At 41.1% G+C, this 21785-nt stretch overlaps 1 protein-coding gene across 2 annotated transcripts in view; it reads left to right on the top strand.

Moving 5' to 3' along the window:
• LOC149816687 (uncharacterized) overlaps positions 1 to 21339 on the top strand; it is a 138579-nt gene extending 117240 nt beyond the window's left edge. For both annotated transcript variants that reach the window (XM_089988140.1, XM_089988139.1), the window contains 2 exons: positions 6436 to 6507; positions 20777 to 21339. In XM_089988140.1, coding sequence (XP_089844266.1) covers positions 6436 to 6507; positions 20777 to 20896 — 192 coding nt within the window. In that variant the 3' untranslated portion in view covers positions 20897 to 21339. The remainder of the gene's footprint in view (positions 1 to 6435; positions 6508 to 20776) is intronic.
• Positions 21340 to 21785: the final 446 nt, after the last annotated feature.

Here is a 21785-nt window from a genome sequence, read left to right as displayed (position 1 = left end):
TGTTGGACCTTTGAATCGGCCCTCTTTGTAAAATCACATATTTGGAAAATGATTTCCCTAAGTGTTCATTGCCTTTTTATGACATTTATTTTTATCCATCACAAGTTATATGATGCATCAATCCTTTTTTGTTTGGCCTTATTGTTATATTAGAGATGGTTGTTGAGGTAAGTTATGGGCACCTTGTGTTATGTCATTTTAGATTGTTCACTTACCATATTAAAGATGGTTGTTGAGGTGAGTTATGGGCACCTTGGGACTCTAAAATGATTTGTTATATGATCTCTAATTATGAGTGTGTCACTCGTTTCCTCCTTTTTTGGCCATTGATCTTATGGATGCTCTTATTTATATATAAATGTGATGGATATATGGTGTTTGAAACCTTAAATGTTTTAAGGTATATTAAAATCAAGGTTTTTGGGATTATTGCCCAACCTTTTATTGTTTATGAATCTTATGAGTGCATTTGCACATTTGTGATTTCATGTTTTGTGCTTTCTGTGCATAAGTGTTCCAAGTGTTCTTGGTGTGCGTATGTTCACACATTTATTCTCATGAATATTGCTCTATTAGTTCTATTCAAGGTTTTATTTATATGTTTATCATTACAAGTTTTATTGCCTCAAAAGTCTTCTCCTTTTATAAACTCTTATTTAAGTGTCATCATATGTAGACAAAAATTTTATTACACCTTTGTGTGTTGGTAGCCCTTTGTTGGCTTTGTTCTCTTGGTCTAGTAGCTGAACACACTTGTCTTGAGTGTTATTATATGTAGACAAGGCACGTTGATTCACACCATGGTGTGCGATCTTTAGTCCATGTTGGCATTTGTGTCCTTGTTCTAGTCGCTGAGATGTATGCCCGTGGTTGACTTCTTTCACTCATTTCAAGTGCCATTTTATATATACAAGAGATGTATTGTTTTTTAGCCCATGGTTGACTTGATACTCTTGTTCTAGTAGCTGAACATACTTGATATTGAGTGTATTTTTATGTAGACAAGAGATGCTTTTGGTCCATGTTGGCGTGTATTCTTTTGTTCTTGTCGTTGATGCATTCATTTCAAGTATTATTACAGGTAGACAAGAGGTTTCTTTGCACACCTTTGTGCGTGTCTTTGGCCTTTAATGACATTATATTTATGATTCTTGATCTAGTAGCTTATACACTTGATTTATGGGCTTTGGAGGACTAATGAGGTAGTTGCTTGTGGTGGATGAATTATTGTTGAAATTTGTGAAATTTCATTCATATTTTGTTTTTTAAAGATACAAGTGAATCATATCATTAATACGCATATTTTAAAATCAATTTGATTTTTTGGTCACTTTTTATATTTGATATGCAAAATGCGTTTTTGTAATTGCAATCATTTGAGTGAGATGTTCCTAAATGTGTAAGGTTCTCTACTCAAATAACACTCATTATTTTGCCTCTTAAGTAGACTTAAAACCTTTTGAACTCTTGTGTTTTATACACTCCTTTTATGCTCTTGAGCATTTCCTTCTTGAAATCGCTTTCAAAAGAATTGATAAAATCAATAACACTTGCCTTTCTATCTTGTAAGCTCAAGTAATATTACTTGACTAAAGTATGATTGGAGCATGTTCATTAATGACTCTTTTAAGTGTTGATTCATTTCATGATATTATATATGCTCATTATGGCCTTTAGACCCTCATTCAAATAAATTATGTGCAACTTATGCCTCTTCATAGGCTTTTTGTGGTGTCCCTTAGTGGACCTTTTTGTTATTCCTCATTATGAGGTTAGGTTTGTCCAATGTTGGACCTCGTGAATGCATTATGCACTCTTTAACATGGTATATGATTATGAAAATTGGTTTTCTAAAATCGTTTTGCATACATAAGTAATTATCTTGTTCTATCAAAATCCTGTATGCATAGAATATCTTTTGATGAATCATATGATATGATTTTTTGATTGATTCATCTTGTGTGAAATATTCCACTTGATTAAAGTGCAAAGATATCTTTTACTTGAACCTTTTCTTGGTTTGTTCCACATGATCTTGAAGATGAGATAGAAAGGAGTACCTTGGATTGATCATGGAAGGTGCTCACCAAAAAAGACTTTTGGAGGAAGACATTTGCTATTTCCATGGCATTCTTACTGAAGACTCTTGAAGCCTTGAAATTCTTCCTCTTGTATTTTTCAATCTTTTCGTTCCCCACGCAAAGTTTGAGGGGGGGTGTTAAAATATATTCCTTAACCAGTGTAATCATATATATTATATATATATAAAGGTTGATACATATACATATATGGTATATATGTATATGTATCTACCCAATTATATATATATATATATATATATATATATATATATATATATATATATATAATATTTCTCTATTATTAGCCGTAGGGGTAGTTTAGTCATTTCATGTATTTTACGCATATTCCATTTGGAATATGATTGTAATTTCTTTTTATTTTTCTTTTCTTATTCTTTTTTGTGGTTTGCGCCACCTAGGGAGGCTCCCCAAAAGAGTCGTTGGGGAGCCCCCAACGGTCACAAATGTGACCGTTGGGGGCTCCCAACGACTCCTTTGGGAGCCCCCTATGTGGCTCCTCAAAGGCTTATAAATAGGGGCTTTTCCCCCTTGTATTTTTTACTTCTTGGAGGAGCTTTTGCTCCATTGTAATGGGTGTTACACCCTTCTTCTCTTCAATAATATTAACTTATGCCTTATAGGCATTTTTGCCCCTTTTGTGGGTTTATGTGTTAGCACATTATGTGCTTGTGTTTTCCCCTTTAGTGGGTATATCCGCACTTCATGTGCATGTATATTGGTTCATTATTGAACCTAATGTATTCAAAGCCGTTTCTTAACAAAAACTTGTGGCAATCGTTGATTGTCGAGACCAAGTGCTCAGATAAAAAACAATTTCTATTGTAAAAGTACGTTGACAACACCATGGAATAAATGAATGTACATGAGAGCCTTAGTCAGATATCAGGAAAAAATACCCTGACTTAATTTTGACCAATGAATGCAATAGAAATTTCGTGGACGAAATTATTTTAAGGAGGGTAGGATATAAAAACCTAAAAAAAAAGAGGCTTCGATTCGGGTCGGATTTAGACCCGATCCCGACCCAGACCCAACCTGAGGCCACCGCCTCTCTTTTTGCCTTTTAAAGACATCAAGGCAAAGGGGGGAGGTTCTTCGAAACCTCCTTCACCTCTGCTCTTCCGTTCTCGCTCTCTCGTTTCTCTCTCTACCCGAACCCCCCTCTCCTCGCGTCTGCAGAGTAGCAGCCACCGGCGACCCCCCTTCCTTCGGCAGGCTCCTTTCTGGCGAGCTTCTCCCGGCAACCCCCAGGTACGCTCCCCTTGTTCTTCTTCTCCTTTTTCTTTCGTCTCTCTCTCTCTCTCCCTCACTTCTCTGTTTGCGTAGGGAGGGGTTGAGCCACCTCCCTCAATCGCAAGGGTGGGGCAAAGCCTCCTCCTTGCTGCCTTAAATCGCAGGGGAGGGGCAGAGCCCCCTCCCTGCGATGTGTTTTGCGAGGGAGGGGCCCAACCCCCTCTCGATGCCTCTGCTTTGCAGGGGAGGGGTCGAGCCCCTCCCTCGTGCCGTATTTGGCAGGGGAGGGGTCGATCCCCCTCCTTGCGTCTCCTTTTGGCAAGGGAGGGGCCGAGCCCCTCCCTGCTCTCTTTTTCCGGCACGGGAGGGGTCAAGCCTCCTCCCTGCACCCTCGTTGTTCAGGGGAGGGGCTGCGACCCTCCCTGCACCTTCCAGCGACAGGAACCCCCTCCCTGTGCCACCTGTATGCAAGGGAGGGGTTGAGCCCCTTCCTTGCGTACCCTTTGGTAGGGATGGGGCCAAGACCCTCCCTGTGCACTCGTTTTGCAGGGGAGGGGCTTAGCCCCTCCCTGCACCCTCAGTTTGGCGGGGGAGGGGCCGAGCCCCCTCCCTGCGCCTTCTCCTTCTAGTAGGCAGGGGCGTCGCCCCTGCCTATGCTAATTTTGGCAGTCAGGGGTGAAGCCCTCTACCTCCCCCTTTTTTTATCGATGGGCAGGGGCCTCGCCCCTGCCTCTTTGCTCCTCCGGCAGGCAGGGGTGAAGCCCCTTGCCTCCCTTGTTTTTGTTAGGCAGGAGATTTACCCCTGCCTCTCTTCCACCTTGTCAAACAGGGGCACAACCCCTGCCTACTCTCATTTTCGGAAGGTAGGGGCGTAGCTCCTTCCTCTATCCGATTTTTCGGAAGGCAGGGGCGCAATCTCTGCCTCTGCCTGAACCGTCGACAGGCAGGGGTGCAACCCCCTGCCTCCCCGTTGTTTGTTGATAGCAGGTCAGCAGGGGCTCGATGCCCCTGCCCCTGCCCCTATTCTTTCGCGTTCAACAGGTTTGCAGGGGCACAATGCCTCTGCCTCTGCTTCTTTCACGTCAGGACAACGACAAAGCCCCTGTCGTCTCTACCTTTCTGATTGAGATAGCATGTTGACATCTTGCTTTTGCAACTCGTACGACGGATCTCGCTCGTGCCCTGCGACCCGAGCTATCAATCGCTTACACCCGCAGACGCCAACAAGCTCGTAACTCCCCAAGGTAGGAAAATATTGCACGAAGGACTTGGACAATTGAATTGAGTTTAATTAATTAAAAATGATAATTAAATAAATATATATGCATATATATATTTATACGAGTACGCATTTAACTCAAGGATGCAGTTTCACGATCCTTGTTCTTTACTTTCTGTTGTGTCTTTCCTTTGCCGTCGCGCTTTGCGCCCATGCTTTGCGTTTGCACTCCTGCTTACGGTCTTTCCTTTGCCGTCGCGCTTTGCGCCCAGGCTCTTGCTTTTGCAAATGTTTCGTTAATGCCTTGCCATTGCAGATGACGCTCAGGTTTTCACTCATTGCATGTTCTATAAAAAGCATCCTCGTGGAGGATGCGAGAGGCATTTACCACTCTCTCTCTTGCGACAAGAGTTGAGTCAGGGGCTTAACGATACATCCTCGTCTAAGGAGAGAGATCCCTAGCAAGGATCCTAGCTTTTCGAGTGAGTAGTCCTGCAAAGTAGACTTGAGATTTTTGGGAGCTGCGCAAAAGCATCAAAACTGCCCAAATTGAAGTATTTGGAAGGATGTGATTGGCTGGTTTTGTTTGTTTATTCAACATATCTCGGGTAACTCCGAAGCGGGGCTTGAGCGAACTTCTTAGGGGGGGGGGGGTTCTGTTAAGAAACCCATATCCCGTCTATCGAGGTTGATATCGAGTCATGCGAGGCATGTAGATACCACGATAGCGGATGAGATTCTTGAAAATCGCATGCCAAATGTTGGTACAAGCTGTTGGCTGTTTCAAAAGATAAAGAATGTCAAAAGTAAAGTTTGAGAAACATTACATCTTTGTGAAACACTTTTGTTGGGGCTTCTATTGAGGAACTATACCCCTTTCATTTTAGAGTACTTGTAGTCATGCACTACACGCTAGTACTGCGATGATCGGATGAGACAGTCGTGCGACCTCAAACAATGCTAAATGAATAATGCTGTAAACTTATAAAAATGGGATCGCCTTCACAGGTAAGATGCTTATTTGGTCGAAAGACCAGAGCATATAGAATGAGTCGTCAGTTAATTTACCCTTGACGCACTCATTCGCTTCTTGTAGTCTGTCAAGTGAGAGGATGGATCGGTGCAAAACTCCAATGGACAGGTTGTTAACAGCCACCCCACGAGCAAAGATCCAACCTCTCAAGTCATTGGAGTTAGGGGAAGGGATTACCAGACATTAACTGGTAAATTCGTTTCCAATTTGTCTCTTAGGATTAATAAGATTGTTTGTTTCCACTGGTTTTCCCTATCATGCACAGTGTGTATCTTCATTTGGTGTACCTTACCTAGAACTTTGTCATTCAGGATGCAAATTTCAGCAAATTTATACTATGGCTTTTGATATTGTCAAAATGTTTCTCACCAAGTATGGGCTTCCACAGTTGTGCATAGATGTACATGTCAACTCGGGTATTTTTATTCATCTATAACTTTGTATCACAATTGGTGTAAGTTATCTGAAGAGAAGTAGTATTTAGAGCTTTTATCTAGTACGAGCTATTAATGTGGAGTGTTGCATGAAGTCTTAATCAATATTATCTTATGGAATCCTGAAATTTCTTTTTTCTATCCATCTAATGTTTTTCTAGTTTTTGTAACTCAGTGCAAATCTTTTAGGTAAGTCAGATTTTGTGATAAACATATTATACTTTGTGCTTTGTAGTGACTATAATACGGAGCTCTAGAAGGGACTGCATGTAAAATGCACCCTGTGGATGTATCTGAAATTCATCATGGTTTGATACTTATGTTCATTAGATATACCAATTAGCTATTCTGATATAGTAATGTGCTTTTGTTAACATTTCTCTAGAATGATACATTTGAATGGTTCATTTGCAGTGCGGTAAAAACAGCATACCACAAGTTTTAAGGCCACTCAACTTGGATGACTTCATTCAAGCAAAATCAAAGGTAACAAATCAAATCAAACCTCTCTCTCTCTCTCTTGTGCATTTATGTGTGCATGTGTGAAAGAGCATGCTTGTGCTCTGCAATAATTGGCTACTATATGGCAAAATAAATTCCATCAGCAAGAAAACATGTGGTTTGCAACTGATACAGTTTGGCAGGACTCTGAACACGACCCGTTTTACCCAGTATGACCTAATTCTGGCTGAATGTCAATCAGTTTTAGATTTATCCAAGAAAATTTGATATACTTGCATGGTCAAACATGCCAGGTAAGGCTGCTCATTGGACCTGGGCCTTGTTTTGGGTGTTTCTAGATAAGATCCAAATATAGAAATTTATATACATTTGTAAAGAAACAAAAGTAGTTACCTAATTTAACTGCGCATGGTTTTATCTGTGTCACATAGGTAGGGTGTAGGGGGGTACAACATGGCTGCGAAAGGTATGACACAAAAATTTCTAAAACAATGGTACAAGGGAACACACACACACACACATATATATATATATATATATATATATATATATATATATATATATATATAGAGAGAGAGAGAGAGAGAGAGAGAGAGAGAGAGAGAGAGAGAGAGAGAGAGAGAGAGAGAGAGAGAGAGATGCACAACCCTTAGGTGTGCAGCTACCGATGGAATGCCTGTGGCCGTCCATTACAGGGTGTGATGGACAGCCACAAAAAAAGCATGAAAAGGGGCAAAAATGCTCTATTTGCACGTTTTGGCACACACACACACACACATACACACACACATATATATATATATATATATATATATATATATATATATATATATATATATATATATATATATATATATATATATATAAAGTGGTAGCTGCCTTCTACTTTTCTGGCGTATCACCAGCCTACTGTGAGAAAACGGGTGTTTTCGGATTGTTTTTTGCAAATCTGACCCTGCAGATGTATTTGGCATGGTCGATTTGCTAGGAGATGACACTTGGATCATGTTTTTTGTATAAAAAACATGATCTTTTAAACTTTGAATATTTATGAATATTTTAGTCTTTCGATTTAAAAATCTTATAAAAACCTACCTGCATGTCGGAATCAGACGATCCAAGAGTCGGTTTCTTTAAATTAAGCATGTAGAACACATTTGTATCATTAGATTTAAGAAAAACATGAAAAAACCCTTCAAATGCCCAGTAGGATGGCGGTAGGCTAGAAAAGTGGTAGGCAGCTACCACCTACTCTCTCTATGTATAGGGTTTATATTTTGTACTAGTGAAGGTATGGAACTGCACATCCATACAGTATCAGTGAGTTGAAACTCAGATGCAACTTGTTTCGAATCAATCTAACACCGTAGACGTGATTTACATGTTTTATTTAGTGAGTATTGGCCCATAGATCACTAGATTCTGATGTATGAAGAGGTTTTTCCATCAAATCAAATATTCAAAGGCTGTAATTTTTTCGGCTGTATATATATATATATACATAGTTTTTTGTCGAATAAACATGATCCAAGGGCCAATCCTTAATATGTAAAACATGTAGATCATATCTATGGTGACCGATGATCTGATGACTGTATATGATCTACATGTTTTACTTATTAAGGGTGTGTGTAAGGTGTCAATGAGTTGAATTGATCTATATCTTATTGCTCATGTTTTGTTAAGTGAATTTAATTTTATAGATATGATATATATGGTCTAATTGAACCTCATAGATGAATTTAGCATTTCCAAAATAGCTTTTGAATCATACCTTTTTTGACAGAAAAGCATAATATTATGATCCTGGAAAGTATCACACATTGTGGGCCATTGGTTTTTGGAGCCTTATAAAAACCTGCCTGCTTGTCGTAATTGGACAATTTAAGAGCTGATTATCTCTAAGAAAAACATGTAAATCAAATATGTAAGGTTAGTTTCATGAAAACAACCAAAAGAATGAAAAGAAGAGGCATTTGTCTCTCTCTCTCTCTCTCTCTCTATATATATATATATATATATATATATATATATAGAGAGAGAGAGAGAGAGAGAGAGAGAGAGAGAGAGAGAGAGAGAGAGAGCTGCTAACCACTTTTCTATATATATATATATATATATATATTGAGAACTACTGTGTGAACCGCGATTTTCATGGATTTTTTATTCTTTTCTCTTGAATCCAACTTGTACGGATGTGATATACATGCTTGGTTTTATAACGACCAACTCTTGAATCACCCGATTATGATGCATAAACAAGATTTTTTAAGGCTTTAATATCAAAGGCACATAATCTTCATAAATATTCAAGCATCCAAAAATAATATTTTTTGATAAAAAATACACCATCCAACAGCTAATTCCTAGCAAATTCACCATGCCAAACACATCTATGTGGGTGGATTTGCAAAAAAGCATTGAAAATGCTTGGAAATGTCTGGTTCACCAGATAGTTCTCATATTCTAGTGACTCTCTAACAATTGAGTTTTTCATCTATCACACTTTATGTATTGGAGTTTTATCATTCATTTAGTGAGCAACATGTTTTGGATTATGACTTTTTGATGTTTAGATGCGTTTTTGAAGGCGCTAAAAATCAATGGCCCATAATACTTTGTATTGTAAGGTTTTAAATGCAATGTGAGCAGTCTATTTTTCACGTTTCGAAAAACATGCCTATATGTTGTAAAGTCTTTGTGTAAAGCATATTTCTTACTAAATAAATTATAAAAAAACAAATTTATGAGGTAGGATCGATGAGATGCTCAAGCAATGGAGTAGGGGGGCGCCCGATTGTCGTTGGTTGTAGATTTTGGACCTTCCTTTGGTTGGGGGCGCCCCTTATATATATAGTCGTTTATACATACAAATGCCTCTTCGATGTTTAGATGCGTTTTTGAAGGCACTTAACTGGTATCAGAACATAGCAAACTAGTACCATAGCCTACCATACTGGTATAAGAGTGCATCAAATTGGTCTTAGAGTTGCCCCAAGCTGTTATCGGTATTTGTTTGTCAGTTTTGATTGTCGTCAGATTCACTTATACTTCTATCAGAATAGAAACTGCCTTGTTTCGCATCTTATCTGTTGGCTATTTGGCTTCTGCTGGTATCATTTGTGCGGATTCTTCAAGTTCTCTGCATCGTCTCTTACTAGTCAGTTTGTGACAGACTGATTGAGACACAACACACCGAAAGTGTGAGTTGTGGTGATGTTTATATACTCGAATATCTATCATCTTCGTCGAGGGTACTTGTAACATTGTTGGAGGCAGATCGTTGTATGATCGAGTTTTCAAATACATAAGTGACTCCAACACTTTCTGCATTCCCTACTACCTGGAGTCGCATGGGAGTGACCCTTGTTTGATACTTTTCCCCTTCTTCTACCGACGGATGTTGCTACCTAGTGTAGCGAGGCGGTTATGAGATGCTTCGTAAGACTTTGTGGTGATGTTCGTCTCTATAGTTGCTCACTTTTGCATGGGATATTGCTCATCGGTTGGGTACTTTGTTGTGGTGACCCTTCATTTTTCAAGCGCATTAAGGGGATGCGTTCTACTTCAGTCCAATCTCTAAGGAGTAAGTCTCGCAGGTGGAGCTTGCTTGCTTTCAGTGCTCACACGACAATGCGGTCAAGGAGCCGCGTAGCGCAATCGACTGATTCTATACACCTCAGTGGGGGAGACTCGTCAGAATGCCTCTCTTCTCTTCATGCACTTGGTCCATTCACTTGGCACCTTGCCTTAGTGCCGCTTGTGCTCGTTGACAGTTGGGTTTTGCAGGCTTCTCATCATCAACACCACCTGCTTGGTTTGTCTTCACTCGGCCAATCGCTTCATCTACCTTGTGCCTGATCACAAATGACATTGTTAGGATTGCTAGCTCTTGGCGCTTCATCCTTGCAGCGGGACTTGGTGACACACTTCAACGGCTGTCTCAGGGATGTTCACCTTTACTAGGATGATGCAGGGACCTTCACACTCCATCACTTTTTTCGTGTTCATGAAGTAAACACTTCAGACACTCCGTGCTACACCCTTCGGAGGCCAAACCTCTACTTTTTGGCGCATGAGAGCAAACTGTGAAGACACTCCATGCCCCACTTGTTAGTTGTGCTTTACTGAGAGAAGTTGACGCTCTGCAGCCCCTCCTCGAAGGACCATCAGCTGCCGAAGGACCAACTCATCTCTATTAAAAATTGTATTGCTTCTTTAGCTCACGTTGCTACGATCTTTGGTCGATGAGTTTCTCGTGGTCATGTTGCTCTACCCAACAGTCCACTTGCGGGTGCCAAACACTCGCCCTGTTAGGAGGATCAGACTACCTCCAACTTTAGAACTTCATGGCGCTTGTCCACGCCGCATATCTGAAAAATGTGTATAGGCATTGGATTTGACCCGATCCATGTACCCGATATGTAACATGTAACTATTTTTACATTTATCGGGTCTGGATACACCAGACCCAGACCCATACTGTAATGTATCTTAAATACACAAGTTAGGTCATGATTTCTTTTTACAGAAATCATCACAGCCGTAATTGTTTTCTCTCTCCCTCTCTCTCTCTCTCTTCTCTTTCTCAACGCAGGTGCAGAGGAAAATTTTCATGGTATCAGAGCGAAGATCCATCTAGGGGTTGCGGAGGATTCCAAAGGTGCGACGGATCAAAGGTTTGAGGTTTCTTTCTTCTCCCATCTTTTCTTCAGTTTTCTTCTCTCTACCTCCATTCCCAATCTCCATCTCTCGTTTTTCCCCTCTTCAGTCTTTTCTTTTCCTTTAGTGGATTCACGCCTCACGTGAATTCCTAATCTGTTCACGAAGAGCTCACGTGAACCCTGGTTCACGGTGATCCTGTACATCAAGAAAGGGAAAAGCCTGTTTCGCGTGAATTCCTTTTCTGCGTATCCCTTCAATTTTTTTTTCTTCTCTTTTCTGCGTATCCCTTCTTATACTGGGCTGGATATCGGGCAGGTCTGCGACATCAAATTTCTTGGAATACAGCCTGCGTATCCCTCTTCTTATATTGGGCTTGGATATCGGGCAGAGCTGGATATCGACTCTCAGAACCCCTTTCTCGTATCATATTTCTTCTGACTGTTACGAGTGGGATCCACATTGAAAATACAATTTTTTTCTTCCTTTCCTCATTGCTTTCACATTGAAAATACAATTTGATTTTCTTTCCATTGCTTAAATATCCGACCTTTCAAAAGTAGAAAAGAAAACTCAGTCTTGGAATACAGCCTGAATTTCTTCTGACAGCCTCTGGTCGCAGATTTTTGAATTTCTCAGCCGTAAAAAAAAAAGGGACGATCAGCAAACATCTCTGGCTGCAGACTGAGCACTCTGTGGATACTCTGGTAACACAAAAAGGGTTCCTTTTTCTTGTTAAAACTCTTCCTCATGGATATTCATTCATCTTCATCCAATCTTTCTTCAAGTTTTCTCACTCAACTCGTTTATGAAAAGTTAACTACCTCAAACTTCTTGATCTGGAAGAGACAAATCATTCCTTTTATAAGGAGTCAAGGTCTCTTGGGTCACCTTGATGGAACCACTCCCGCTCCACTCGAATTTGTTACGAGAGAGGAAAAAGATGACAAAGGAGTAAGTTCAATTGTGTATGTCAAGAACGTAAAGTACCTCAACTGGGAAAGGAAAGATCAGTCGGTGGTTGCATATATCACTTCCACCCTGTCCCAAGAGGTCCTTGTTGTAATTCCTGACAATTGTACTGCTCTCTAACTTTGGGAAAAATTGGTTCAAACATATTCACAAGTTTCGCAGGCACGAATGGTTTTTCTCAAGAGGGAATTTCAAATGCTGAGAAAAGATTCCATGACCATCATGGAATATCTGAACAAGATGAAGACTATCACAGAAGTTATAGGGTGCGCGGTGAGTGACAGTGATATGGTACAATAGACTCTGAGTGGATTGGGATCCGACTACAATATGATCGTCACTTCACTATTGTGTCTCCCTGCTCTTCCTACCTTTGATGAGTTGCGAACAAAATTGATTCAGTATGAGATGACTCTGAAAGGGTTCTCTGAGGAATCTCACATTCACACAAATTCTCAGGAAGTTTTTGCCACAGGAGTAACTTATGGTAGAGGACGAGGACGAGGAGGACAAGAGCGAAGTGGACACGGAGGGCATGGTCTGCTTCCCACTCCAAATACGTTCGCTCATGCGCAGGGATGAAGATCCATTCCTACTTGCTTCCTTTGTAACAAAAAGGGGCATATCAAAGCGAATTGTTGGCATAATCCAGAGAATAAAGGAAAGGGTCCACAGACAGAAAACAAAAGGAAGTTCTCAAATAATGGAGAGATTAAAGATATGCTCATATCTGCGTTGTCAGAGTTGAAATTGAAGCAGAGTGATGAAGGCACTTGGTTTGTCGACTCAGGGGCAGCCACTCATGTGACAGGTGATGCAGGTAAGATTTCTAATCCCATTTCTTATTTTGGAAAAAGTAAGATTGTCACTGGAGATGGATCCCACCATCCTGTTTCTTATGTTGGAAAAACTGTCATTCCCATGTCATATTCCACTCTTACTCTTTCATACGTTCTTCATGCCCCTGACATTAAGAAAAATATTGTCTCTGTTTCCAAACTTATTGATGATAATAATGCTTCAGTTGAATTCACTCCCTTCTCTGTGCAGGTCAAGGACCTACGCACGAGGGAAACATTCGCTGAAGGAAAGAGACAAGGCAATATGTATGTCTTTGAAGAAGCTCCTTGTCATGCTGTTCGCTCTGTTCACTTGAATTCAAAGCCCTCATTAGAGTCGTGTTCATCCTCTTCTGCTAATGTTTTTAGTATTTCTGAATGTAATAAGCCATTCTTATGGCATAGTCGGTTAGCCCATTGTGGGAGTCATTTTATTGAGAAACTTGTATCTAATAATCTCATTCCAAAAGAAAATCTCAATAGGGATGAGAACAGTCACAAATGTTCCCGTTGTCTTTCCTGCAAGAGTCATGTATTGCCTTTTCATTCCATTAATAAGAGAGCTTCAAAACCTTTTGAGATAATCTGTTCTGATGTATGGGGACCCGCCCCAATTGCTTATAGATCTGGAAGTAAATACTATCTAATATTTGTTGATAACTATTCTCGATACACTTGGATATATTTCATAAAAAATAAGTCGGAAGTCTTCTCTTTGTTTCAAAATTTTCTTTCCCTTGTCAAAAATCAATTTTCTGAGTCCATTCAATTTTTCCAATGTGATGGAGGTGGGGAATTCTCATCCCGTGATTTTATTTCTTTTCTTCAAAATAACGGAATAGGAAGAAGGGTGTCATGTCCTCACACCCCTCAACAAAATGGAATTGCTGAGCGAAAACACATGCATATCGTTGAAAGTGCCATGAGTATGCTCCATGACAGCAATCTTCCCATCAACCTATGGACATAAGCTTTCCATTCAGCCGTGCATGTGATAAATAGATTGCCTATGGTTGTTCTGGAAAATAAGTCTCCTTATCACTGTCTTTTTGGAACTCATCCTAGTTATTATGATCTGCGTGTTTTTGGATGTGTCTGCTATGTGCATATCGATCAGTCTCTGAGAAACAAGTTTCAAGACAAGGCTCAAAAGTGCAGTTTTGTGGGATATGCAGATGATTACAAAGGATATAGGTGTTATGATCCCACCAACAAACGCATCAGAACCTCAAGAAATGTTGTCTTTGATGAACAAAATTTTGATCACGGAAATGACACAACGAATATGCCAACTGAAATTTACTATCCTTGGCTGAGCTCAGAACTTTTTGCTGGCTCCAATGAAGCATGTTCCTCAGATTGTGTGCAACAAGAAGGAGAGGTGTTTGAGAACACTGGGACGTCGGGGTCACAGAATGCAGAGGAAGTGCCTGGCAGATACGAAGGCATTGTCTATTCTAGACAGAGACCGACAACATCAAGTCATCCAGATCATGTCTCAGTCGCCAATCCTGCGTCTTCTCATACTCTTGCAGCCAGAAAATCAAACCGCATACGACATCCTATTGATAGATGGGTTAGTTATAACAGCTTCTCCTTGGATCTTCAACTATTTTTAACTGCCATCAATAAGGACGAGAAGAGCCCATCATGTATTATCAGGCAGCCGCTTCTATGAAATGGGTAGAAGCCATGAATGATGAAATGCAAGCCTTGCATGAATGTGGAACATGGAAAGTTGTTCCCAGACCACCTGATAAAAATGTTGTCGGATGCAAATGGGTCTACAAATTCAAGTACAAACCAGATGGAACAATTGAACGATATAAGGCCAGGCTTGTAGCAAAAGGATTCACCCAAGAAGCAGGGCAAGACTATGATGAGACTTTTAGTCTGGTTGTAAGAATGGGAACGATTCAAATCATCATCTCCCTGGCTGTTGAACATGGATGGAAGTTGAGTCAGCTTGATGTAAAAAATGCATTTTTACATGGAAATTTGAAGGAGGAAGTATACATGGAACAATCCCCTGGATATCAAGAACAAAATTGTAAAACCCATGTATGCAAGCTAAAAAGAGCCATCTACGGCCTGAAGCAAGCATCTCGCTCTTGGTTTGATAGCTTCTCGCTAGAGATTCAGAAGCATGGATTTTCACGTTCCATGCTGGACCACTCATTATTTATTTTTAAAAGCCCGTCTGTGACCACTCTACTATTAATTTATGTCGATGATATCATCATCACATGAAACTCTGCGGACCATATCCAAGAAATAAAAGACTTATTAGGTCAAAGGTTCAAAATGAAAGATCTTGGAGTTCTACGCTATTTCCTTGGTGTAGAAGTTGATAACCAGGCTCATGGCTTGACATTCACTCAACACAAGTACACCGTAGACGTTCTCAGCAAGGCAGGCATGAAAGACTGCAAACCGCTGGGAACACCGAGTGTACTTCATCAAAAACTTAGCGCTCATGATGGAGATCTGTGTGATGACCCCACCAGGTATCGTAGCATAATAGGAATGTTACAATACCTCACATTTACTAGACCTGATATTGTTTATTCAGTCAATCAAGTGTCTCAATTTATGCATGCGCCACGTACTGGACATATGGAAGCAGTCAAGAGGATCCTTCGATATCTGAAAGGGACTATTGGAGATGGATTGCTATATTTACCACAATCATATGGCCAAGACGAGCACGAAATTACTGTATATTGTGATACAAACTGGGCAGGAGATCCTGACGAACAAAGATCTACATCAGGATATTGTGCCTTCATTGGAAGAAATTTAGTCTCTTGGAGCAGTAGAAAACAAAAAGCTATCGCTAGATCAAGCACTGAGGCTGAATATAGATCCATGGCTGCTGCCACTGCCGAAGTCACATGGATCAAGCATCTTCTAATTGAAGTAGGAGAAAAGATCTCCCACACTACCTTGCTCTGTGACAATCAAAGTGCCATCAACATGTCTTTCAATCCGGTACATCACAGTCGTGCCAAGCACATTGAGATCGACCAACACTTTGTGAGACAGAAGGTTGAAGAAAAAGAGATTGAGCCTGAGTTTGTCAGCACTGAAAGACAGGTTGCAGACATATTTACCAAAGGGTTAACCAAGGACCGCTTTTGGATGCTTAAAAGCAAGTTGTTCATGGTTCAAAACCATAATCAACTTGAGGGGGGGTGAAAAAGGTGTATAGGCATTGGATCTGACCCGATCCATGTACCCGATATGTAACATGTAACTATTTTTACATTTATCGGGTCTGGATACACCAGACCCGGACCCATACTGTAATGTATCTTAAATACACAAGTTAGGTCACGATTTCTTTTTACAGAAATCGTGACAGCCGTAATTGTTTTCTCTCTCCCTCTCCCTCTCCCTCTCTCTCTCTCTCTCTTCTCTTTCTCAACGCAGGTGTAGAGGAAAACTTTCAATATCTTCGTGGGTGATGATTCCCACACTACAGAGTGACCTTGTCTTATCTGAAACTTCATGGCAGCTTCAGTCTCCTCTCAATTCGGGAAGTATCGACAATGACGTCGATTTGTTCTAGTGGGGGAGAATATGCCATACTGTTGCATTGCTGGGTCACGTCTGCTCGTGATCACATTGTTATGCTCAATGGATCACCTCGGGTGCCAAACACCCGTTCTGCTAGGAGGACTGAACCAGAGTTACCAGTCGAGGAAGCGGGAGCGAGAAGCGATACGGGAAGCGGGAGCGGGAAGCGAGGCACTTTAAAAAATTTAGGAAGCGGGGAAGCGTGGGACCACTTAGAAGAAAATTCCGAACCGTCTCGGAAACGACCTAGGAAGCGAACCGGAAGCGACCTAGGAAGCGAACCAGAAGCGAGGGGAAGCGAAAAAAATGAAAAAATGGGGAAGCGAGGGGGAAGCGTGGGGGAAGCGTGGGGGAAACGTGGGGGAAGCGTGGGGGAAGCGCGCTTCCCATTTATGGGAAGCGCGTTTCCCATAAAAGGGGGACGCGCTTCCCATAAAAGGGAAGCGCGCTTCCCAAAAAAGGGGGACGCTTCCCCTCACGCTTCGGAAGCGCGACGTTTCGCGCTTCCCCTTTTGCCTAGGCGCTTCCGGTAACTCTGGACTGAACCACCTTCAACTCAAGAGTTTCATGGCGGCTTCTCCATGCCTTGTATATTCGTGGATGGCGATTCTCACACTCTACAGAATGACCTATCTTGATTATTATCAGAAACTCCATGGCATCTTCAGAATATGCTATGTCGCTCCACTGTTGGGTCACGTTTGCTCGTGGTCACGTTGCGCTGCTGAACGAACCACCTTGGGTGCCAAACACCCGCTCAGCTCAGGAAGATTGGACAACCTCCAACTTTGGAACTCTCTAGGCTGCTTCTCTACGCCGCATATCTTAGCCGGTGATGATTCCCATATTGCGCATCATTGGTGGCTTCCAGACGCTACATTCAAAGGGACTAACACTGAGCTCCATCTCAAAACTTGACTCTGCTCTACAGCCTTACACATGGACTCCTGAAGGATGCTTGCACTACACCATCTCCTGCGGTTCGGATTTAGTCACCTCCCAATTGAAGAAGTATCGACGAGGACGTCGATTTGTTCTAGTGGAGGAGAATGTGCCGAACTTTATTCATCACCAGCCAAAAGTGGCACACATGCGTGTGCGGTGCGGTGGGGCTTATGGTGACGTGCGCGTTGCTAAGTGGAAAGCCCATGCCTTGGCTATGTCATGCAGCGATGTCACGAGACAATGCTATACTGCTCGTAAGCAGCTCAGCAAGAAAGTTTAAAGTATACTTGCTACTTTTCAAGTGCATCTGATTGGCTCTATGCTCTATGCTCCATGCCACAGGGGTCTCTCCGGCCATGTACCATGCTTCGTGGGTGCTACGCCACCCGCAGCCCGTCTCAACTTCAAGCCTGCAAACGGAACACTTCCATGCAAAATTCATATGCCACAATCGAGTATTCATCCGGAATGCCACACCAGTGCCCACGCGGTCCCGCAAGAATGTCGGGGCCACGCATCTCCTTGCACGTTGAGAATTATCGAGCTAAGATTGAAATCTTGCTGACACATTCATATGTGACGAAGACCCCTGTGCGGTCGTTTCGGCGAAATACGAAGTTTATATTCGGGAATTCCATTGGGAACAAAAGCGGTGCATTTTCAAGGGATATTAGGGTTCCTCTTATTGGCGAGTGGTCAGCTTCCATAATGCCTATATAGGGAACCTTCCTCTTGACTTGCATCGGTGCACCACCGTGCAGTACAGAGTGGGCAACTGCTATATCTCGTGAGTAGCACATCAGAGTGCACGGGGGTGCTTACAAGCATACAAATTTTTCATGGGCATCAACAGGCATGCACGGGGCCCACTCTAGCTGCCCGCCTTGCCGCCCAACCTCGCACCCTTACGAGGGGCTCGATGAGTGCATGTCGAGTGACGATAATTCCTCTTGTCTAGGGAGCTTCACTACGTCAAACTAGTAACTGACTTAGGCTGGAGGCCGAAGTGTCTTCTCCATCGTAGCAGGGGGTTTCTCGTAGGGCGCACGTTGGCTCCACGGGGCCTGCAGGTGCCGAAATGCAATATACTCCTCGCTCGGTGTGTCTTTGGAACTCAATGTTTACTCTAAGGTCCGTGATGCTTATTCAGACGCGTAGCTGGCTATATCGACCCTCTACTGCTTGTGCGCTCGTCACAGGAAGGCGACGCACCCGTCCCTTGTAGGCTTGAAGGCTCTTCGCACTGACAATTGACATTGTCCCTCTCTATTGACCCGTTCGACTTTGTCGCTTCCGATATTTCATTGTGCTAAGCATGCATGGGATATGCACGACTCTAATCTCGCTTCCGCTAGGCTTATGTAGCTTCTCGCTTAAGGCAAGCTGTGTGCCACACGACCTAGACAATCCATTAATCTCCCTCTTCACGTGAGTCAGGAAGATGCGGACAAAAAAGTCCGTGACAATAGATTATGAATTTTTGATGTTTAGATGCATTTTTGAAGGCGCTAAAAATCAATGTCCCACAATACTTTGTATTGTAAAGTTTTAAATGCATTGTGAGCCATTGATTTTTCGTGTTTCGAAAAACATGCCTATATGTTGTAAAGTCTTTGTGTAAATCATATTTCTTACTAAATAAATAAAAAAAAAACAAATTTATGTGGTACGATCGATGAGATGCTCAAACAATGGAGCAGAGGGGCGGGGGGTGTCCGATCGTCGTTGGTTGTAGATTTTGGACCTTCCTTTGGTGGGGGGTCCCCCTTATATATATAGTTGCTTATAGCTACAAATGCCTCTTATTTTCATTCTTTTGTTTGTTTTCATGAAAACTAATCTTACATATGTGATTTACATGTTTTTCTTAGAGATAATCTGCTTTTAAATTTTCCAATTACGTCAACATGCAGGTTTTTATAAGGCTTCAAAAACCAATGGGCCACGTGTGATACTTTCCCGGATCATAATATTATGCTTTTCTGTCGAAAAGCACGATTCAATAGCCTATATATACACATTGAAATGACATGATCCAAGCATCGATTTCTACTGACCCAAACGTGTAGGTCATATATAGAAGATTAGATATGCAAAAAACATTCAAAAATTTAAAATATTACATTTTTTCCACTAAGGGTTCCTTACCCAATACATATATATATATATATATATATATATATATATATATATATATATATATATATATATATATATATATATATTGGGAAGGGGGGACCGTCCAACCAAAGGAAGGTCCAAAATTACAATCAACGATGATCTAATGACTTCCCTTTTCAAATGCTTGAGCATCTCATTGATCGGACCTTATATATATGTTCTTTATAATTTATTTAGTAAGAAATATGCTTTACATGAAGATTTTACGACATATAGGCATGCTTTTCAAAACGTGAAAAATCGATGGCTCACAATGCACATTTAAAACGTTACAATACAAAGTATTGTGAGCTGTTAACATCTAAAATTCATACTCCAAAACATGTCGCTCACAAATGAATGCTAAAAATCCAATATGTAAAGCCGGATCGATGAAAAACCTGATTGTTAGAGAAGGAATGCCGTCAATTATCATCGATTGTAGATTTTGGACCTTCCTTTAGTTGGACGGCCCCCTTTCATATATATATATATATATATATATATATATATATATATATATATATATATATATATATATATATATATAGAGAGAGAGAGAGAGAGAGAGAGAGAGAGAGAGAGAGAGAGAGTAAATCACTACTGGAATTGGGGTTTTGGGCATAAAGATTCCACTGGCTTGTCAAAAGTGGCTTCAGTCCTTGGGGATATGGTAATATGTCTAAAAGATTCTTCCATCTGACTCACGCCTTGATCCGGGATAGCGACATGAACGACATGTCTTGCCAAGGAGCTTACTCTGAAGAGCCTTGACAAATGATGATTGAGACGAGATTTAGCATTTTTGAACCATGAATCGCTTGGCTTCCATTTGGGTTGTAGATGTAACCAACCCGCTACGACAGATATGGCAGAAAGAAATAATAGAAAAAGAGCTCCAGTAGATATATCTTCATTATATATGTCACAGACATGTCAGAATATCTAGTTTTTCAAAGTTCAGTGTCTGACACTTTGTACCTGTTTCTGCCTCCGACACTCATACTCAGTATCCAGGTTTCATAGATTCGACCCAATTTGTCGGAGGATGCAAATGGTTTTCAGTTGCAGAGTGATGCTAGGTTTTTTGAGAAGAAACCCTTGAAATTTACTGGTACAATCTGTTGGTTTTGTAGGTTGGTGCTTCAGTGGCATATGATGCTACGAGCATGAATGAATTGCGCAAGTGGAATGAGCAATATGGAGAAGGTGGCAGCAGGAGAAGATCACCATTTGGCTTTGGTGACAGCAACTAACCTGGAGAGTTAAATGCCCATTCCTGCCTGGGTCGCCTGAGTTGCAGCTGGCCTGAGGAGAAAGGTGCTGACCACTTTGTCCCAGGTTCGACTCCCACCAGGTGTGGGGTTTCCTTTAGCTGGTGGGCTCCATAAGAGATTGGGTGTCACTGATCCCACCCGGGGTTTACCTCACAGGGAGGTGGGTCCATTCACCCAGTTCTCGGCAAGGGTTCCTCATCATCATAAAAAAAAGACTTTTTAAGGTCTTTATAACTGATAGTTCAGATGGTGGCCTGTAATCTAATTTATAGAAAGTAAGGCCAACTTTTTGTGATATTTTTTGGTCTGATGTAGCATGTGTATATTTTGTTAATGGTCGTTCCCAAGAGGAAAAATTTGTATAATGATTTCATTATTTTTTCTGAAGTTATCAATGCGATCTCTGTCTCTCACGTTTGATATTACTATGCCTTTTGTTTGTTTCTATTATCCTTTGTTTGCAAAGCTACGATAGTTCCTGAAAATTTGGGCATTTTAGAATATTGATATAAATTGTATGATAATTGTTTGAATAACTACAGTTGCTATAATCACTACACAAATGAAACCTCGTTTTCTGCAGGACCAATATATTTCCCTAGGGGACAGGTAAGTACTATCAGGAATGGTTGTGGCAAAGAACGGTTAATTTTCTTCTGCTCTTATGGTTAAACGCTCTCTCTCTCTCTCTGTCAAAAAAAAAACTTTCTTTGGATAACTTTTCCAATACAGTGGTTCAACTGTCTTTGGATAATACGTCCAGCCCAAGGATGGGATAGTTCTTTTCAACGTTGCAAGTTTGCTTAGCTCTAAAGTTCATAGTTCATTTTCTATTGATATTTTTATTACTTTTGAATCATGTTCATTT

The sequence above is a fragment of the Nuphar pumila genome, chromosome 14, assembly GCF_984573655.1.
Source record: "Nuphar pumila chromosome 14, dmNupPumi1.hap1.1, whole genome shotgun sequence".
NCBI classification, from domain to species: domain Eukaryota; kingdom Viridiplantae; phylum Streptophyta; class Magnoliopsida; order Nymphaeales; family Nymphaeaceae; genus Nuphar; species Nuphar pumila.
This window is presented reverse-complemented; position numbering and strand designations above follow the sequence as displayed.